The 15,337-nt window shown below is 40.3% G+C and overlaps 2 protein-coding genes and 4 non-coding genes across 7 annotated transcripts in view; 5 read left to right on the top strand and 1 right to left on the bottom strand.

Moving 5' to 3' along the window:
* ZWILCH (zwilch kinetochore protein) overlaps positions 1-10,001 on the bottom strand; it is a 37,538-nt gene extending 27,537 nt beyond the window's left edge. The window contains exons 1-4 of one of the 2 annotated variants that reach the window (XM_034993843.1): positions 9,883-10,001; positions 6,314-6,365; positions 3,554-3,649; positions 360-478 (exon numbers count right to left, since the gene is read on the bottom strand). In XM_034993843.1, the coding sequence (XP_034849734.1) occupies positions 360-478; positions 3,554-3,565 (131 nt within the window). In that variant the 5' untranslated portion in view covers positions 3,566-3,649; positions 6,314-6,365; positions 9,883-10,001. The other variant, XM_034993842.1, reaches the window with a different exon arrangement.
* Positions 10,002-10,099: 98 nt separating this feature from the next.
* RPL4 (ribosomal protein L4) lies at positions 10,100-15,227 on the top strand. The gene is made up of 10 exons (XM_034994233.1): positions 10,100-10,330; positions 11,924-12,095; positions 12,286-12,392; positions 12,717-12,855; positions 13,308-13,432; positions 13,710-13,839; positions 14,105-14,261; positions 14,523-14,606; positions 14,708-14,828; positions 14,920-15,227. Exons 1-10 carry the CDS (start codon positions 10,328-10,330, stop codon positions 15,139-15,141), a joined length of 1,260 nt encoding a protein of 419 aa, XP_034850124.1. The 5' UTR covers positions 10,100-10,327; the 3' UTR covers positions 15,142-15,227.
* On the top strand, positions 12,140-12,212 carry LOC118003779. The gene has a single exon (XR_004677412.1). It is a non-coding gene; the product is annotated as a small nucleolar RNA SNORD18 (small nucleolar RNA).
* On the top strand, positions 12,557-12,655 carry LOC118003780. Its single transcript, XR_004677413.1, has one exon. It is a non-coding gene; the product is annotated as a small nucleolar RNA SNORD16 (small nucleolar RNA).
* On the top strand, positions 13,130-13,201 carry LOC118003776. The gene has a single exon (XR_004677410.1). It is a non-coding gene; the product is annotated as a small nucleolar RNA SNORD18 (small nucleolar RNA).
* On the top strand, positions 13,890-13,959 carry LOC118003777. The gene has a single exon (XR_004677411.1). It is a non-coding gene; the product is annotated as a small nucleolar RNA SNORD18 (small nucleolar RNA).
* Positions 15,228-15,337: the final 110 nt, after the last annotated feature.

Below are 15,337 nucleotides of genomic sequence, written 5' to 3'. Positions count from 1 at the left end.
GAAAAACAAACTGAGGGTTCTAGAGGGGAGGGGGGTGGGAGGATGGGTTGGCCTGGTGGTGGGTATTGAGGAGGGCACGTTCTGCATGGAGCACTGGGTGTTATGCACAAACAATGAATCATGGAACACTTCATCTAAAACTAATGATGTAATGTATGGGGATTAACATAAGAATTAAAAAAAAAAAAAGACACGAAAGCTATCCCTGGAGATTTGAGTATCGTGTCTAGGGAGAGGGGGAAGAAGGGAGGGAAGGACCTGGACTAGATACATATTTTTTCCCCAATGTTGGTAAGAACGCTTTCATTTAAATCCTAGCCTTCAGCCCTCCTCCTAGCTCGATGCTAAGAAAAACTTACCTTGCTCTCCCAACTGGTAAAGCAAGTGGTCCAACATTCTCTCCAGTAGAGAAATCAGAAATAACCGTTTCTTCACATTGTGGTTCTTCAACATGACTTGTTTCTTCCTTGTCCAAAGGCTTAAAAAATATTTTTTAATTATTTAGTCAAGTAAAAGAACACTCACCAGTCAATTCTTCACTATGCTAGAACATAATGTACTGGTTTCCAAACTCTTAAGCACAAATGACTGGGTGATGGCAAGAATCACAGCTACAAACCAGTCTGGTACCAACAAATCTTGCCATCAGAAGCATTTCCGCTGTCCTATAAAAAGATAATGATCTAAGCTGCTACTGATAGAGGAAGCATCTGATGCCATTAGAAAAGGAAGTGCTCCAACATGTATAAAATGATGAACCAAAGACAAAACACCAAGAGAAACCCATGGGAGACTCCTGATTTTTCACTCCCAAAACTCAAAGGGCCACAGCCGTTTCTCCTTAAATCTACTCTTAGGACTAGCAGCTCTCATTCGTGTTACAGGGTTCTGAAATCTATGTGTTTCTAATATCTCCATGTTTAAGTAATTACATAGTTCAGCCTTGCCAATAATAACAATAACCCCAAGAGTTAACATTTCCTGAGCATTACTATGTACAGCTATTGTTCTAAGTTTTCTGTTACTTTTCATAAAAACCCTGAAATAGATACTATTATAATTTTTTAAAAAGATTTTATTTACTTATTTTCGGGAGGGGGGCAGAGGGAGAGGGCTCAATCTCACGACCCCAAGATCATGACCCAAGCCAAAACCAAGAGTGGAACGCTTAACCAACTGAGCCACCCAGGTGCCCCATTAACTCTGTTTTATAGATGGGAAAACTGAGGTAGCAAATGGCTAAATAACTTGCCTAGAATCACAGCCAGTGAATGGCAACTGCAACATTTGAATCTAGACAGTCTGACTTCAAAACTCAGGATCTTATCCATTAATTAAGCCTTCGGGCAGTAAATACTCCGTCCGCTTAATAGGTATCAGACCCAGATATTTCCCCAACTTTGAATTTCTTTTGCCAGATCACAGATCTCAGTCCCTTCTAGGCCTGGCTTTCCAAAGAGTTCCCAGAATTGGTGGTACCCAAAATGTCATTTTTTTCTTCTGTTTAATACCCATCTACCTAAAATTCATGCTGTAAGTTCTACTGATCTTTGCAGAGACAATGGCCATTTTGACTGCTCCTCATCCAAAAATGCCAGAGCCCCAGTGAATTCCAGGGACCTTCCCACAAGGGCGAGCTGCGTCCTCACTGGGATCCCGACCACATTCCCGGATCCCCCTTGGCTCATTCTTATCTTTTCCTAGGTGGCTCATCTTCATCTGAACATCTTAATTTTTTTGGCTTTTGCTCTACATACACTTTCCCTTTTCCCCATAACAAAAGTCTAAATTCAACCACATAACTCACCTATAACTATTTCCCAAGCATCTGTCCACTATAGATAAGCAGTAATAACACTCTTTCATTAGGGGCACCTGGGTGGCTCAGTCGGTTAAGCATCTGCTTTTGGCTTGGGTCATGATCCCAGGCTCCTGGGATGGAGTCCTGCATCGGGCTCCCTGCTCAGAGGGGAGTCTGCTTCTCCTTCTACCCTTCCCCACCCCTTGTGATCTCGCTCACTCTCTCTCAAATAAAAAAACTTAAAAAAAAAAAAAACCACCCTTTCATTAACATAAAAAACAAAGTTGCCCCCCTTCCCCAAAAGGAGCTATTGTATGCATTCAAATGAAAAGCTCCCTGTTCTTTCACCAGAGAGCATGAGGGTCCTAAAGCAAACAGAAGAGTTCCTTGTAAAAGTACCTCCACTTTCCCCTAATAGAGACAGTTCCAATCTACTTCAGGAAAAATGTAGTCAAAGGAATGTGTTCTGGCCCCAAAGCAACTGTATAACCTGACAGCATTATCACCACTCAATAAAAATCACTATAATTGCTCTGCCAAAACACCATAATTAAAACACAAAGGCTTCAGGCTGGAATTATAAAATGATGCAAAAGATAAGAAGTTTTCTCTTACATTTCACCAACAAAAATTAAAACGTAGAACTTCATGAGTCATAGCTACTTATGCTGTGCTGTTCAATAAAAGAGGCACTGGCCACACGCAGCTACTGAGTACTGGAAATGGGGCCAGACCAAAAGAAGATGTAAGTGTAAATACACCCCAGATTTCAAAGATGCAGTATGGGGAAAAAAAAAAAAAACTTAAAATATCTCACTAATGATTTTTATATTCACTATGCATTGAAACGGTATTATCAGATATATGAGACTAAATAAAAAGCATTATTAAACCTAATTTCAGACAATCCCACTCCTCAGTATTTACCGTAAAGAAAAAACACACTCACACAAAAATCTGTACAAAAATGATTAACAGCAGCTCTATTCATGATCACTGGAGACAGAAAACAGCCCAAATGTCATTCAAAGAGTGACTAGATAAATAAACAGTGGTACATCCATACCACAGAATCTACTCAGCTATTACAAGAAATGAACCACTGATATACATACAACTTGGATGAATCTCAAAGGCATTATACAGAGTGAAAGAAGTCAGACTCAAAAGGCTACAGACTCTATGATTCCATTCACGACATTCTTAAAAAGATAAAACTACACCAAGGGAGAAGAGATCAGTGGTTGCCAGGGGGATTTTAAAGGGATAGCATGAGGGAGTTGTTTGGGGTGATGGAACTATTCTGTGCCCTGATTGTGGTGGTGATTACCAGAATCTATACATGCGCTAAAATTCAAAGAAGTGGACAACAAAAGAAAAAAGTCAATATTACTGTATGATAATTAATTTCACTTTTTTTTTTAAATCAGGCTACTACAAAATTTTAAATTACCTATACAGTTCTCATTATATTTCTATTGGACACCACTGTATCTACTTCTTAAAGAATTAGAATCCACTTTCACTAATTTGCTGATTAAAAAAAAATGTGCACATCTGAGATCATTCCCAATAAACTGAATTTGCCTATTAGGAATTAAACAAAGACAGGGGTGCCTGGCTGTCTCAGCTGGTGGAGGATGTGACTCTTGATCTCGAGGTTCGAGCCCCACAATGAAGATAGAGATTACTTAAAAATAAAATCTTAAAAAAAAAAAAATTAAACAAGTGCAAAGCCCAAGCACTACTTACCAATTTCTCCATGATGAATACTACGTCATTTTCATTTAGAATATTTTTTAAAGGATTTGGTTGGCCTTTGCTGATCAACTGCACTTGAACATCAGCCTATTAAAAATAGATAAAGTCAAGCAGTTATATATACACACATATATATTAGTACAAATATTTAAACACAAAGACTAATTTTACCTGTACCCCTGAAATAATACATTATGTTACTAAAAAAAAAAAAAAGACTAATTTTACAGAAACAATTGAAAAAGAAAATTTGAACAAGACATAATGTTCTAAAGAGAAGCATTCATTTATTCTTTGCCATGTTGTTTTTTCATGTTTAGACAAACCTAGCTCTATTCACTTCTACACAGGCTTCAAGGCCTCCCTAAAGTGCACCCTGCCTTATAGAGCCTTCTTTTGATGAGGATCAGAGACATCCTCTTCCTTGACTCATACTGTACTTACTATAATGTACGATATAATTAGCAGTTTATAAATATGATCTTTTATTCTGATTGTACTATGGAATTTAGAACTTTTATCAATCTCTAGGAACTATGTATTTTTTCATTCCAATTGCAAGCATGTTCATTGCAGAAAGGTCTGAAAATAGATAGCTAAGCCATTTTAACTCACATATAATTCTACTAGCCAGGATAATCACTACTGTTATTAGCATGGTTGGCATCTATTTTAGATCTTTCTCCATAAATAAATCTACTTAAGTAGAAATGTATTCAGTATTTAGATATCTAGATAGGATTTTGCTTAATAAAAATAGACAGTCTGTATCATACACTTCTTTGCACCCCATTAAGTGTTCTTTGGCTCTACCATCATATAACTAATCCCATTTTGTTCAACATTTGGATACTTTTTTTTTTTTTAAAGATTTTATTTATTTATTTGACAGAGAGAGACACAGCAAGAGAGGGAACACAAGCAGGGGGAGTGGGAGAGGGAGAAGCAGTCTTCCCGCTGAGCAGGGAGCCTGATGCGGGGCTCGATCCCAGGACCCTGGGATCATGACCTGAGCTGAAGGCAGACGCTTAACGACTGAGCCACCCAGGCACCCCAACATTTGGATACTTTTAAGTTATCTACTATAATAAACAACTAATAATAGACATCTTTGAATTACTTTCTTAAGATGAATAGTTAGAAACACACCAACTTTGTCAAATTGCCTTGCAAATATGCTGCCCCCACATATTTGCATTCCCATCACTTATGGCAACACAGAGTATATTTTCACTGTTTATTTTTACCATCTCACAGCAAAAAATAGTATCTTGGTTGTTACTGTTTTTTTCATTTATTTGATTACTAATGAAGGTGACCAGTCTCTCAAAGGCTTACCATTGACAAATAACTCTCATTACCTGAATCCATTTCATTTCTCAGTTTGGATCCTAAAGCATTTAGATACCAAATCCAGAAAGCAAAGGATGTTGTGTTATTATAATCTACTAGGTTCTTGAGTTTCAAGTACTGTTGTGGATTGAATATGTCCCTGAAAGACATGAAGTCCTAACTCCTGGTTCCTCTGAATGTGACTTTACAAGAAGGGTCTTGGCAAACGTAATCAAGTTGAGGATTAACTTGGACTGGGGGGGGGGCCCTAAATCCAATTACTGATGTACTTATAAGGAGGGAAAGATTTAGAGACATAGACACAAAAGGATGCTATGTATTGACAGCTGCAGAAATTAGAGTGATGTGTCTACAAGCCAAGAAACTCCAAGGATTGTTGGAAACCACCAGAAACTAGGAAGAGCTGAGGAAGGATCCTTTCCTAGAGCCTTCAATAGGAGCATGGCCCTCCTGACACCTCCATTTCAGAGTCCTAGTCTCCAGAATTGCAACAGAATAAATTTCTGATGTTTTAAGCAAACCAATTTGTGGTTACGGCAGCCCTAGGAAACTAATATACGTATCAAGCAAGAATTCCAATGGGGAGGGATTAATACATTTACCTAGATATACTTAATTCCTGAGTTTGGTTAGTGAAAACTCAAACAGTAAGAAATAACTCTACTTGTAATTTTCTTTCTGGGCTTACTTATTTATGTCTTTTGTCTATTCTTCTATTACAGTTGTCGTTTTTTTTTTATTTTTAAGAATTTTTTATGTATTTTATATATATTAACATTTATCTTATATGACTATTTCTCTCCAGCTTATTTGTATTTTAGCATACAATTAATTTTAGTTCACTAATTATTTTATAGATTAAACCATATGGGGACTTTAGCTATGGAACACTTGGCATATATTAAATGCTTAATAAATCCATGAATGTTTATAGCAGCTTTATTCATAACTATCATAAACTGGAAACAATCCAAGTGTCCATCAGCTGGTAAGTGGTAAGTGTCGCACACCCATACAATGGGATACTATCTAACAATAAAATGGAATGAACTACTGATACACACAAAACATAGATGAATCTCAAATGCATTAGATTCCTTGACAGAAGCCAGACCCAAAAGACTACATACCGTATGATTTTATTTATATAACATTTTGGAAAAGGCCAGGGACAAAAGGCTGATTATAAAGGGACGTGAGATTTTTGGAGGTGACAGAAATGTTCTAGATCTTGATCACGGGGGTGGTTATATGACTGATGCATTTGTAAAAACTCATAGAACTGTACCCTAAAAGGGTGGGATTTACTATAAACTAACTTCAATGAACCCAACTTTTAAAAAAGCAGAATGTTAGGATTACTGAGTTGTGTTTAAAAACGAAATAAATTGTTCATACCTCATAGATAAATGGATCTTTATGGATTCCTTTCTTTTCTTCATCAAACTCCCTGAAATAAAGAACTACACATAAAAAACAGAGTCATAGTATTCTGATATTTAAACTCAGTAGTCATCACTTTACCTCTGTAGGACACCAGTGAAAAAAGCAAAGCGCAAAGTAGTCCTGACAGCCCTAAGGCATGGTTGGGAAGAGGGGGAAAAAGCAGAAAAAGAATATGAGAAGGGACGCCTGGGTGGCTCAGTCAGTTAAGCATCTGCCTTCGGCTCAGGTCATGATCCCAGGGTCCTGGGATCAAGTCACCCATAGGGCTCCTTGCTCAGCGGGGAGCCTGCTTCTCCTTTCTGTATGCCACTCCCCCTGCTTGTGTGCACGCACTCTCTCTGACAAATAAATAAAATCTTTAAAAAAAAAAAAAAAGAATATCAGAAAAAAAGAGATGTGGTAGAAATTAATAGACTGCTACCCACAACTGGGCACAATAGCTTCTCAGAGGCAGCAGGAAATCAGGTTACCTGCCTCTACTCTCATCTTCTAAAACACATCATCAGTTACTATTAAAATGTAATATATCATGTAACTTATAGGAAGTAAAAATCACTGGATTCTGATCTGCCACTGAATCAGTGGGTAACCACGGAAAAGTTATTTAAGGTTCCTAGTCCTAGATTTCTATGGCTAAAATAGAAACACCTCTCCTCCCTCTATTTTTATGAGCGGTCACTAAAAACTTAGCAAATTTGATAACGTTAAACAACTTCCTTCTAAAAATTTAAGCACAAAACTCTTGGGTATCATTTAATAATTATCGTTTCATTCAAGAAAGTTCTAAAATAGTCATCCCAAAGCATGTGAACTATAAACCATTGAACATACCAAAATGCACATCAGTCTGCTCTACACTCTGAAAGAGACACAATCTTTAGAGACCTAAAGAAGCCCAATGGAATTGTTTCAGGATACCATTTATTATTTGATCTACTCTGACTTCCTGAAATAAAAACAGGAGAGCTAGGCCTGTGATTCACTTTTGCCATTTTGGACAAGACAGTGACTTATTCTTAAAGATAATTGCCCTTTGTGTATAACTGAGGGATGTTATTCAATTATTCAACAGTCATGTATATTATAGGCAGGCACTCTTCCTAGATGTTCAGGATATACAACAAAAACATAGTCCCTGGTTCATAGTCTTGACTGAAGTCCAAAGAGTAAGTCCACAGTTAGAATACAGGGTGATGGGTGCTCCAACAGAGGTGAGTGCAGGGTACTGTGGCCACACAATGGAAGACATGTTGCCATACCACTAGAATTTTATCCTGAAAACCAAGAGGAACTCACTCAAAGATTTTATTTTAAAGATTTTATTTAGTTATTTATTTGAAAGAGACAGAGAGCACGAGAGAGAGCAGGGGGGAGGGCAAAGGCAGAGGGAGCAGGCTCCCTGCTGAGCAAAGCCCCAAAGTGGAGCTCAATCCCAGGACCCCGAGATCATGACCTGATCAGATGCTTAACCGACTGAGCCACCCAGGTGCCCCACTAAAAAATTTTAACTGGGAAATACCTCTCTGACCATGAGATGGAGGGCATAAACTTGGAGGCCAGGAAAATAGCTGTGAATAAGTGACAATGGCCTGAACAAGAGCAGTAGAGATAGAGGGGAAACAAGGGTACCAGGTGACTGATTTAGATGGAATGGGGGCTGGGGGGGGTGCTGGAAAAGAGAAGTGAGAATCTTAGATTTGGAACTCTTAATTCAGAGATAGGATTCAGGAGCAGAGTGTCAGGTTGCTGGGAAAAGATGAATTCGGTTTTGCAGTTACTGAGTTTGAGGTCTCGTGGAAATTTCCAGTAGGCAACTGGATGCACAGGCATTGTGAAGGACTCAAGAGAAGTAAAAGAGACTTCTGTGCTTACAAGTAGAGAAAAAGATTAAGCTCTGTGAAATAATCGGGAATTATAAATAGGATCTAAATAAAACTGTATCAATGGGGAACTGGTTAAATAAACATAAGACAGACATAGGATAAAATATTACAAAGCAGTTAAAAACAATGAGATAAATCTATAGGGTGTCATACTGAAAACCATCCAAGACATTAATAAAGAACCTAGGGGCGCCTGGTGGCTCAGTCGTTAAATGTCTGCCTTCGGCTCAGGTCATGATCTCCAGGTCCTGGGATCGAGCCCCGTATCGGGCTCCCTGCTCAGCGGGGAGTCTGCTTCTTCGCGCCGCCCCCCCCCCCCGCCTCTCCCCACTGCTCCTACTCTCTATCTCTCTGTCTCAAATAAATAAATTAAAAAAAAAATTTCTAAATAAAAAAAAAAGAACCTAGTGCTCTGTCTATAATGTTCAAAAAACTGTCAAGCATTATTACTTTTTTTTAAAGATTTTATTTATTTATTTGACAGAGAGAGAGCACAAGCAGGGCGAAGCGGCAGCCAGAGGGAGAAGCAGAATCCCCTGCAGAGCCGGGAGCCCAATGAGAGGCTCTATCCGAGGACCCTGGGATCGTGACCTGAGCCGAAGGCAGATGCTTAACCGACTGAGCCACCCCGGCGCTACATTACTACTTTTGTAAGCGGAAAAAAAGCAATAAAGATAAATAATGAAAAATTATGGCATTTAGAAAATTAGGGGTTAGATTACATCAGTGGTTCTCAAAGTGTGGTGTCAAGCCAGCAGCAGGTTTCACCTGGAATTTGTTAAAATTCTTTGGCCCCACCCAGACTTACTAAATCAGAAACCCTGGAAATGGGGCCCAGCAATCTTGTGTTTTGACAACCCTCCAGGTGACTGATGCAAGCTCAAATTTGAGAACTGCTGGATTAGATTTTAAAGCTGGATGCAGACCTAGATGGAATCCCCTTTTGTACTAGCACTTCACTTTAAGAACAAAGTCTTAGAGCACAGTGAAATAAGGGTACTTTAAAAACCCAACACACTATTACGTTATTACAACTGTAGCACAAATAATTATTCTGAATAGACAATACGTTTCACACCAGAAAGGCTTTAAAGAGATGAAGGATGCCAACATCTAGTTTTCCAAATCCTGAGAGGCGTCTCTAACATATCCTAAATTCGGTGGATCATCCGCATGAATAAAGCGCCTCGAAAAACTTGTCACCTTCCACCCCGATTGATAACGTTGTTTTCTCCTATACGAGACTACAAGCAAGCCCCCACAGGGCCAACCCCACCCTGGAGCAGATAACCGGCCTTTCCCCAACTCCCAGACTCCAGGAAAGCTGCCTTAGTTTGAAACTTAGGCGCCGCTGAGAACTGACAAGGCACTTCTCCCCAAAGCAGGGGAAAGAGGCTTGGGGTGGGGACCGAGAAACACGCCCAGGGAGAAGTGCTGCCCTCGCACCCTAGGCAACAGCACCAGCTACAACTCACTGCAGGAGACGAGAGTAAAACTCCTCGGCAGCTCGGTTCATTCGGGACCACATCACGCCCCAGTTTGACTGCAAATCCGAGACCACCAAACTGAACTGCGCGCCGGCTGCTGACGTCCGGGGTCATGACCCCCTCGCCGGGACTACGTTTACACCCCACCCACCTCCGACAGGCCCCGTTTGTCCACAAAGTTAATCTTTTGTTTTAGAGCACACAGCGGTTTTTTTCCGTCCCAGCAGTTTTCCATTCCCGTAAGAAAAAGTTAAAGTAAGGTGCAGTGGTTGAAGGGGAAAACGATATCTCGTCTCGCGAGAGTTGCCACGCCTCCTTAGGGATTATTCCGCAAAAAGGAGTCCCTTGTTTCTAAGCGCTTTTCTTGGCTTTTGAAGTCAGTGGGTACCGTAGTTTGATGCATGTAAAGAAATAACACGCTATTTGTTATTTTTTATGGAGTGGTAAAGCGATATTTTGTGTCTCTGGATTGGTTCTGAGGCGGGGCAGGTTGGCGGACGAGTTGAAGGTTACATATAGAGCGGAAGTGCTAAGCACTTCCTTTTCCTATAGGAGCCGCCGGGTTGAGAGGAGCGTGGCGCTCTCCTCTCCCCGCGATGGTGAGTGGAAGCTTTCTCTGGTGGGCTTTTCCATGCTCTCGGGTCCCGGCAGGAATGGGTTAGGGGTTTGGGGCATGATATCTTCAGGAGAGAAAGCGAGGAACAGGGGATGAAGGTCAAAGGCGTCTGTTTGTGGCTCGGAGCTGGGTAGTGCGGCTTTACGGCAGCCATTTTAGAGGCAACGTGGGCGACATCAGATCGTTCTCAGGTGCAGAGGAACCTTGGGATTCTAGTTTTCCTTGGATCGTATAAGGCATTGGTTCTCCTGACAACTTGGAAACTCTTGGGGCCTAAGGCTGAATCGGGGTGAAAATCAATTTTGGGCCTTGTGTTTTCACGTGCTGTTAAATAAGGAATATTTTCGTGTTTCGAGAGAGATCTTGGGAAAGATTTGTATATCCACTTTTTTCTAAATTCTCGTCTGTGTTCATCTAAGAATCGCCTCTACAAGAGCTTCCCGGTCCTCTTACTTTAAAAATTGCTCTGTTAGGTGTCCCCTAAACCATTAAATTCTTAGCTCGTGGTACGACTAATGTCACTTGCCCTGCATTTCCACAAATAATGTTTGTTACATGTATTGTGTAGTGTTTTTGTGCCCTGGGGAGTTCAGTGAAAAAAAAGACGACACTTGTGATGCTTGGATCATAATTTGAACAAAATAACGCCAACATATTCTACGGTAGTAATTGCTGTTAACATGGGGAATGGGAGTGGAGGCAGTAGTTGGGCGGTAAAGTGATCAGAGAAACCTTCCAGAAGGTGGTCTGAAGGAGTGTGAGGCTCTTCAGGATGAAGACAACGATTACTGAGGCAGAAGGGGTATGGCCCTGAGTGTAGCGACAGTGATGTCTGGAAAAGATTATGGGAGATGAGGTCTAGCAGATCATATATGCCATCCTCAAAACTTTGGTAGGTTTATTTTTAGATGGTAAGTCTTTGGAGGAGGTTGAGCAAAAAGTAATATGACCAGTATTTTTGTTGGTAAGTTTCATGAGCTGTGTTTAGGATGAAGGGGGCCAAGGGCAGGAATTTGAAGTAGAGCTGTGGTAGACCCGATTTCTGACAGTTGGCAGAAGTTCAGATGGTGACATTAAATAGCATTTTCAAACCTTACAGTATACTTTCGATCATTTTCTTTTGTACGGCCTGGGTTGAAAGGTGAATGATAAATTTTGTGGTGGATTTTGAGATTCTGAATGTTCTTGAGTATAAGAATTTATTGAAGTTAATAAACATGGTGTGTTCGTAATAGCCTTTGTTTCAGCCCTAAGCGTTGTCTGTCTACCCAAATTCGAATCTCATCTGTAATTCAGTCTTTAAAGATACTGTTGAGGGGCACCTGGGTGGCTCAGTTGGTTAAGCGACTGCCTTCAGCTCAGGTCATGATCCTGGAGTCCTGGGATCGAGTCCCGCATCGGGCTCCCTGCTCAGCAGGGAGGCTGCTTCTCCCACTGACCCTCCTCCCTCTCATGCTGTCTCATTCTCTCTCTCAAATAAATAAAATCTTTTAAAATACCTAAATAAAGATACTGTTGATATGTGAGAATAGTGTCTCTGATATTGTCAACATAAGTATTTTTTTCTTTTTCCCAGGCGTGTGCTCGTCCATTAATATCTGTGTACTCCGAAAAGGGGGAATCATCTGGCAAAAATGTTACTTTGCCTGCTGTGTTCAAGGCTCCCATTCGACCTGATATCGTGAACTTTGTTCACACCAACTTGCGCAAAAACAACAGACAGCCATATGCTGTCAGTGAATTAGCAGGTATGGATTTTTCAAGGGTTGATATTTTTTAAGACCTGCTTAACAGCAGTGATGAAATTCCACTCCCATTGGTCCGTGTTTCTGAATCAACGTGATTTTCCTGGATGTTCTGATGCTGTTGCTATCATGCATAATAGTCCTAGGTTGATATGGTTGAGTAGCTAAAACTTGTATTTCTTCCCAATTTCAGGTCATCAAACCAGTGCTGAGTCTTGGGGTACTGGCAGAGCTGTGGCTCGAATTCCCAGAGTTCGAGGCGGAGGGACTCACCGTTCTGGCCAGGGTGCTTTTGGAAATGTATCCTTTGTTTTACTCTGGATTGGTCAGCTCTTGTGGAATTTATCAGACTGGACCTGGTTTATTCACATTAGCAGTTTTGAAAATATTTCCAACATACGAATAGTGTCCAGGTTAAACATTGCTCTGGGCAGATAGGGGGCTTGGCATTGGGAAGTTTTGCTTGCAATGATGTCGTAATTTGCGTCTTACTCTGTTCTCAGCGACAGTTGCCTGCTGTCAGTAAGCTGGTTCAGAAGGGTGACGAAAATTCTTACTGAGCAAGACATAACCCTTTTATAATTCCTAAAATTTGGGAAATGTGATTCTTAACTGGGAAAATAGATGTGTCGTGGGGGCCGCATGTTTGCACCAACCAAAACCTGGCGCCGTTGGCATCGCAGAGTGAACACAACACAGAAGCGATATGCCATCTGCTCTGCCCTGGCTGCCTCAGCCTTACCCGCACTGGTCATGTCTAAAGGTTTGTATATTTTGTATTACAGGAATGGGACAAAATACCCTTTTTTTCTCCCTCCACCTGACCCATTTCATTCATGTTAATAATAACCTGTGTAGATTCTATTCATCCCAATGTTCCCTGACTAAATTTCTCTCTACTAAATAATAGTTCTACTTCAATCTATAGGAAGTCATCAGTGAATATTGTGTAATAACTGGTGAACTAATTGGAATGTGGTGATTTTGTGTATTAGAAAACTTTCCACTCAGTCATGTCCTTACTCTATTTTAAACTGTCAAAATGATGAGATTCCACTTAATTGGTCCGTGTTTCTGAAACACATGATATTTGTGGGAATTCTGATTTGGCACATCATATGCTATTTTGCTTTTGTGGATTATATGAAATGTTTCTCGATTTTTCAAAAGTTTCAGGGTAACCGGGTATTTGTTGGTGTTGATTGGCATTATCAGGTCATCGTATTGAGGAAGTTCCTGAACTTCCTTTGGTGGTTGAAGATAAAGTTGAAGGCTACAAGAAGACCAAGGAGGCTGTTCTGCTTCTTAAGAAACTTAAAGCCTGGAATGATATCAAAAAGGTAAGCTTAATGAACAAATTTCCATTTTGGTGGTCCTTAACACAAATTTGTCAGATTTTTAAATTTCAAAAGATGTCTGGAGGACAGTATAACTCTGGATATGAGAACAAGGACCCAAACCTTATGACTTGGGTTTGAATCCTGACTGCCATTTACAGCTGTGTGTTAATGTTGGGCAATTTATTGTGGCTCCTTTTCATCGTAAAGTGGAGTTTAACTTTGAAGATCAATCGCAGGGTTCATACCTTAATCAAGATACTAAATGTTCTCTTTCTAGGTCTATGCCTCTCAGCGAATGAGAGCTGGCAAGGGCAAAATGAGAAACCGTCGTCGTATCCAGCGCAGGGGACCCTGCATCATCTATAATGAAGACAATGGTATCATCAAGGCCTTCAGAAACATCCCTGGTAATTGTATTGCTTACTTCAATGCCCATATGATGCAAGCTTACTTGGCTTTTATATGATGAGATTCCACTTCATGGTCCGTGTTTCTGAAACACATGATTTTGTGGAACTTCTGATTCTCAGCTGAATGAGTACACCAGTGGTTGAAACTGCCTAATTAGTGACATAGTTCTCAGGTACCTGATGTAGCACACAAGTCATAGACATGATTTGTGTTTCTTGTATTTAAAATACAGGCTCCCTAATTCTCTTTTCCCTTCAAAAGGAATTACTTTACTTAATGTGAGCAAACTGAACATTTTGAAACTTGCTCCTGGTGGGCATGTGGGACGTTTCTGCATTTGGACTGAAAGTGCTTTCCGCAAGTTAGACGATCTGTATGGCACTTGGCGTAAGGCTGCCTCCCTCAAGAGTAACTACAAGTGAGTGTTCTTCGTGTTCACATATTGAACACAGATGTTCATGCTGTGGATATTCACATTCAGAATTCGTTTGCATGTTTTCTAAATAATGGATGGTGTTGTGTGGCCATTTCCCCTTATGTACAGATTAAATATTGTGTAATGGTGAGATATTCTGAACGATGGTAGTGTGATGGAAATTCTGATGGAACTTTGGAAGGTTTCAGTGTTATTGAGAAATAGGAATGAGCATCTTACTGTTCAGCATTTTTTTCTTCTCAGCCTTCCCATGCATAAGATGCTTAATACAGATCTTAGCAGAATCTTGAAAAGTCCAGAGATCCAAAGAGCCCTCCGAGCACCACGGTAAAGTTGTGATACTTATTCTTGCTAAAGCCTCATACTGCTGGTTATTTCAAAAATGTGGATAATGTGAATAAAATACTAACGTTACTACCTTTTTACAGCAAGAAGATTCATCGCAGAGTTCTGAAGAAGAATCCACTGAAGAACCTGAGGATCATGTTGAAGCTAAACCCATATGCAAAGACCATGCGCCGGAATACCATTCTTCGCCAGGCCAAGAATGTGAGTGTTAATTTGGTTTTTGATGATAGGTCAACTTTTTTTTTTTTTTAGAAAGATAGGATTCTTAAGTTGTTCTCTTAATTTGTTGTAGCACAAACTCCGAATGGATAAGGCAGCAGCAGCCTTAGAAGCCAAATCAGATGAGAAGGGGGTTCCAAGCAAGCCTGTGGTAGGGAAGAAAGGAAAGAAGGCTATTGGTGTGAAGAAGCAGAAGAAACCTGTGGTGGGGAAAAAGGCTGCAGCTACCAAGAAACCAGCAGCTGACAAGAAGCCTGCAGAAAAGAAACCCACTGCGGAGAAGCCTACTGCCTAAAAACTTAGGTTTATTCTATAAAAGTCAAATCATTTTGGACAGCTAATTTTGAATAAAGACCCAATCACGGCCAGTGAGAAACACGACTTTTTGGATGTGTTTGTGAATCTTAGAGTTTTGTTGTTTGTTTCCCCATAAGTCTGGCCTTTTGGTTCCATTTTATAGTCTGGTCTAAAACAGGGCCTTGCCTTTGTAG

This window comes from Mirounga leonina, unplaced genomic scaffold (assembly GCF_011800145.1).
Source record: "Mirounga leonina isolate KUSES-001 unplaced genomic scaffold, KU_Mleo_1.0 Mir_91, whole genome shotgun sequence".
Classification (NCBI taxonomy): domain Eukaryota; kingdom Metazoa; phylum Chordata; class Mammalia; order Carnivora; family Phocidae; genus Mirounga; species Mirounga leonina.
This window is presented reverse-complemented; position numbering and strand designations above follow the sequence as displayed.

Bases quoted from the DNA above. Each gene is read 5' to 3' on its own strand.
- RPL4 (XM_034994233.1), top strand. The intron at 12,096-12,285 runs GTATGGATTTTT...TCCCAATTTCAG, and splicing joins TGCTGTCAGTGAATTAGCAG to GTCATCAAACCAGTGCTGAG. The intron at 12,856-13,307 runs GTTTGTATATTT...TGGCATTATCAG, and splicing joins CGCACTGGTCATGTCTAAAG to GTCATCGTATTGAGGAAGTT.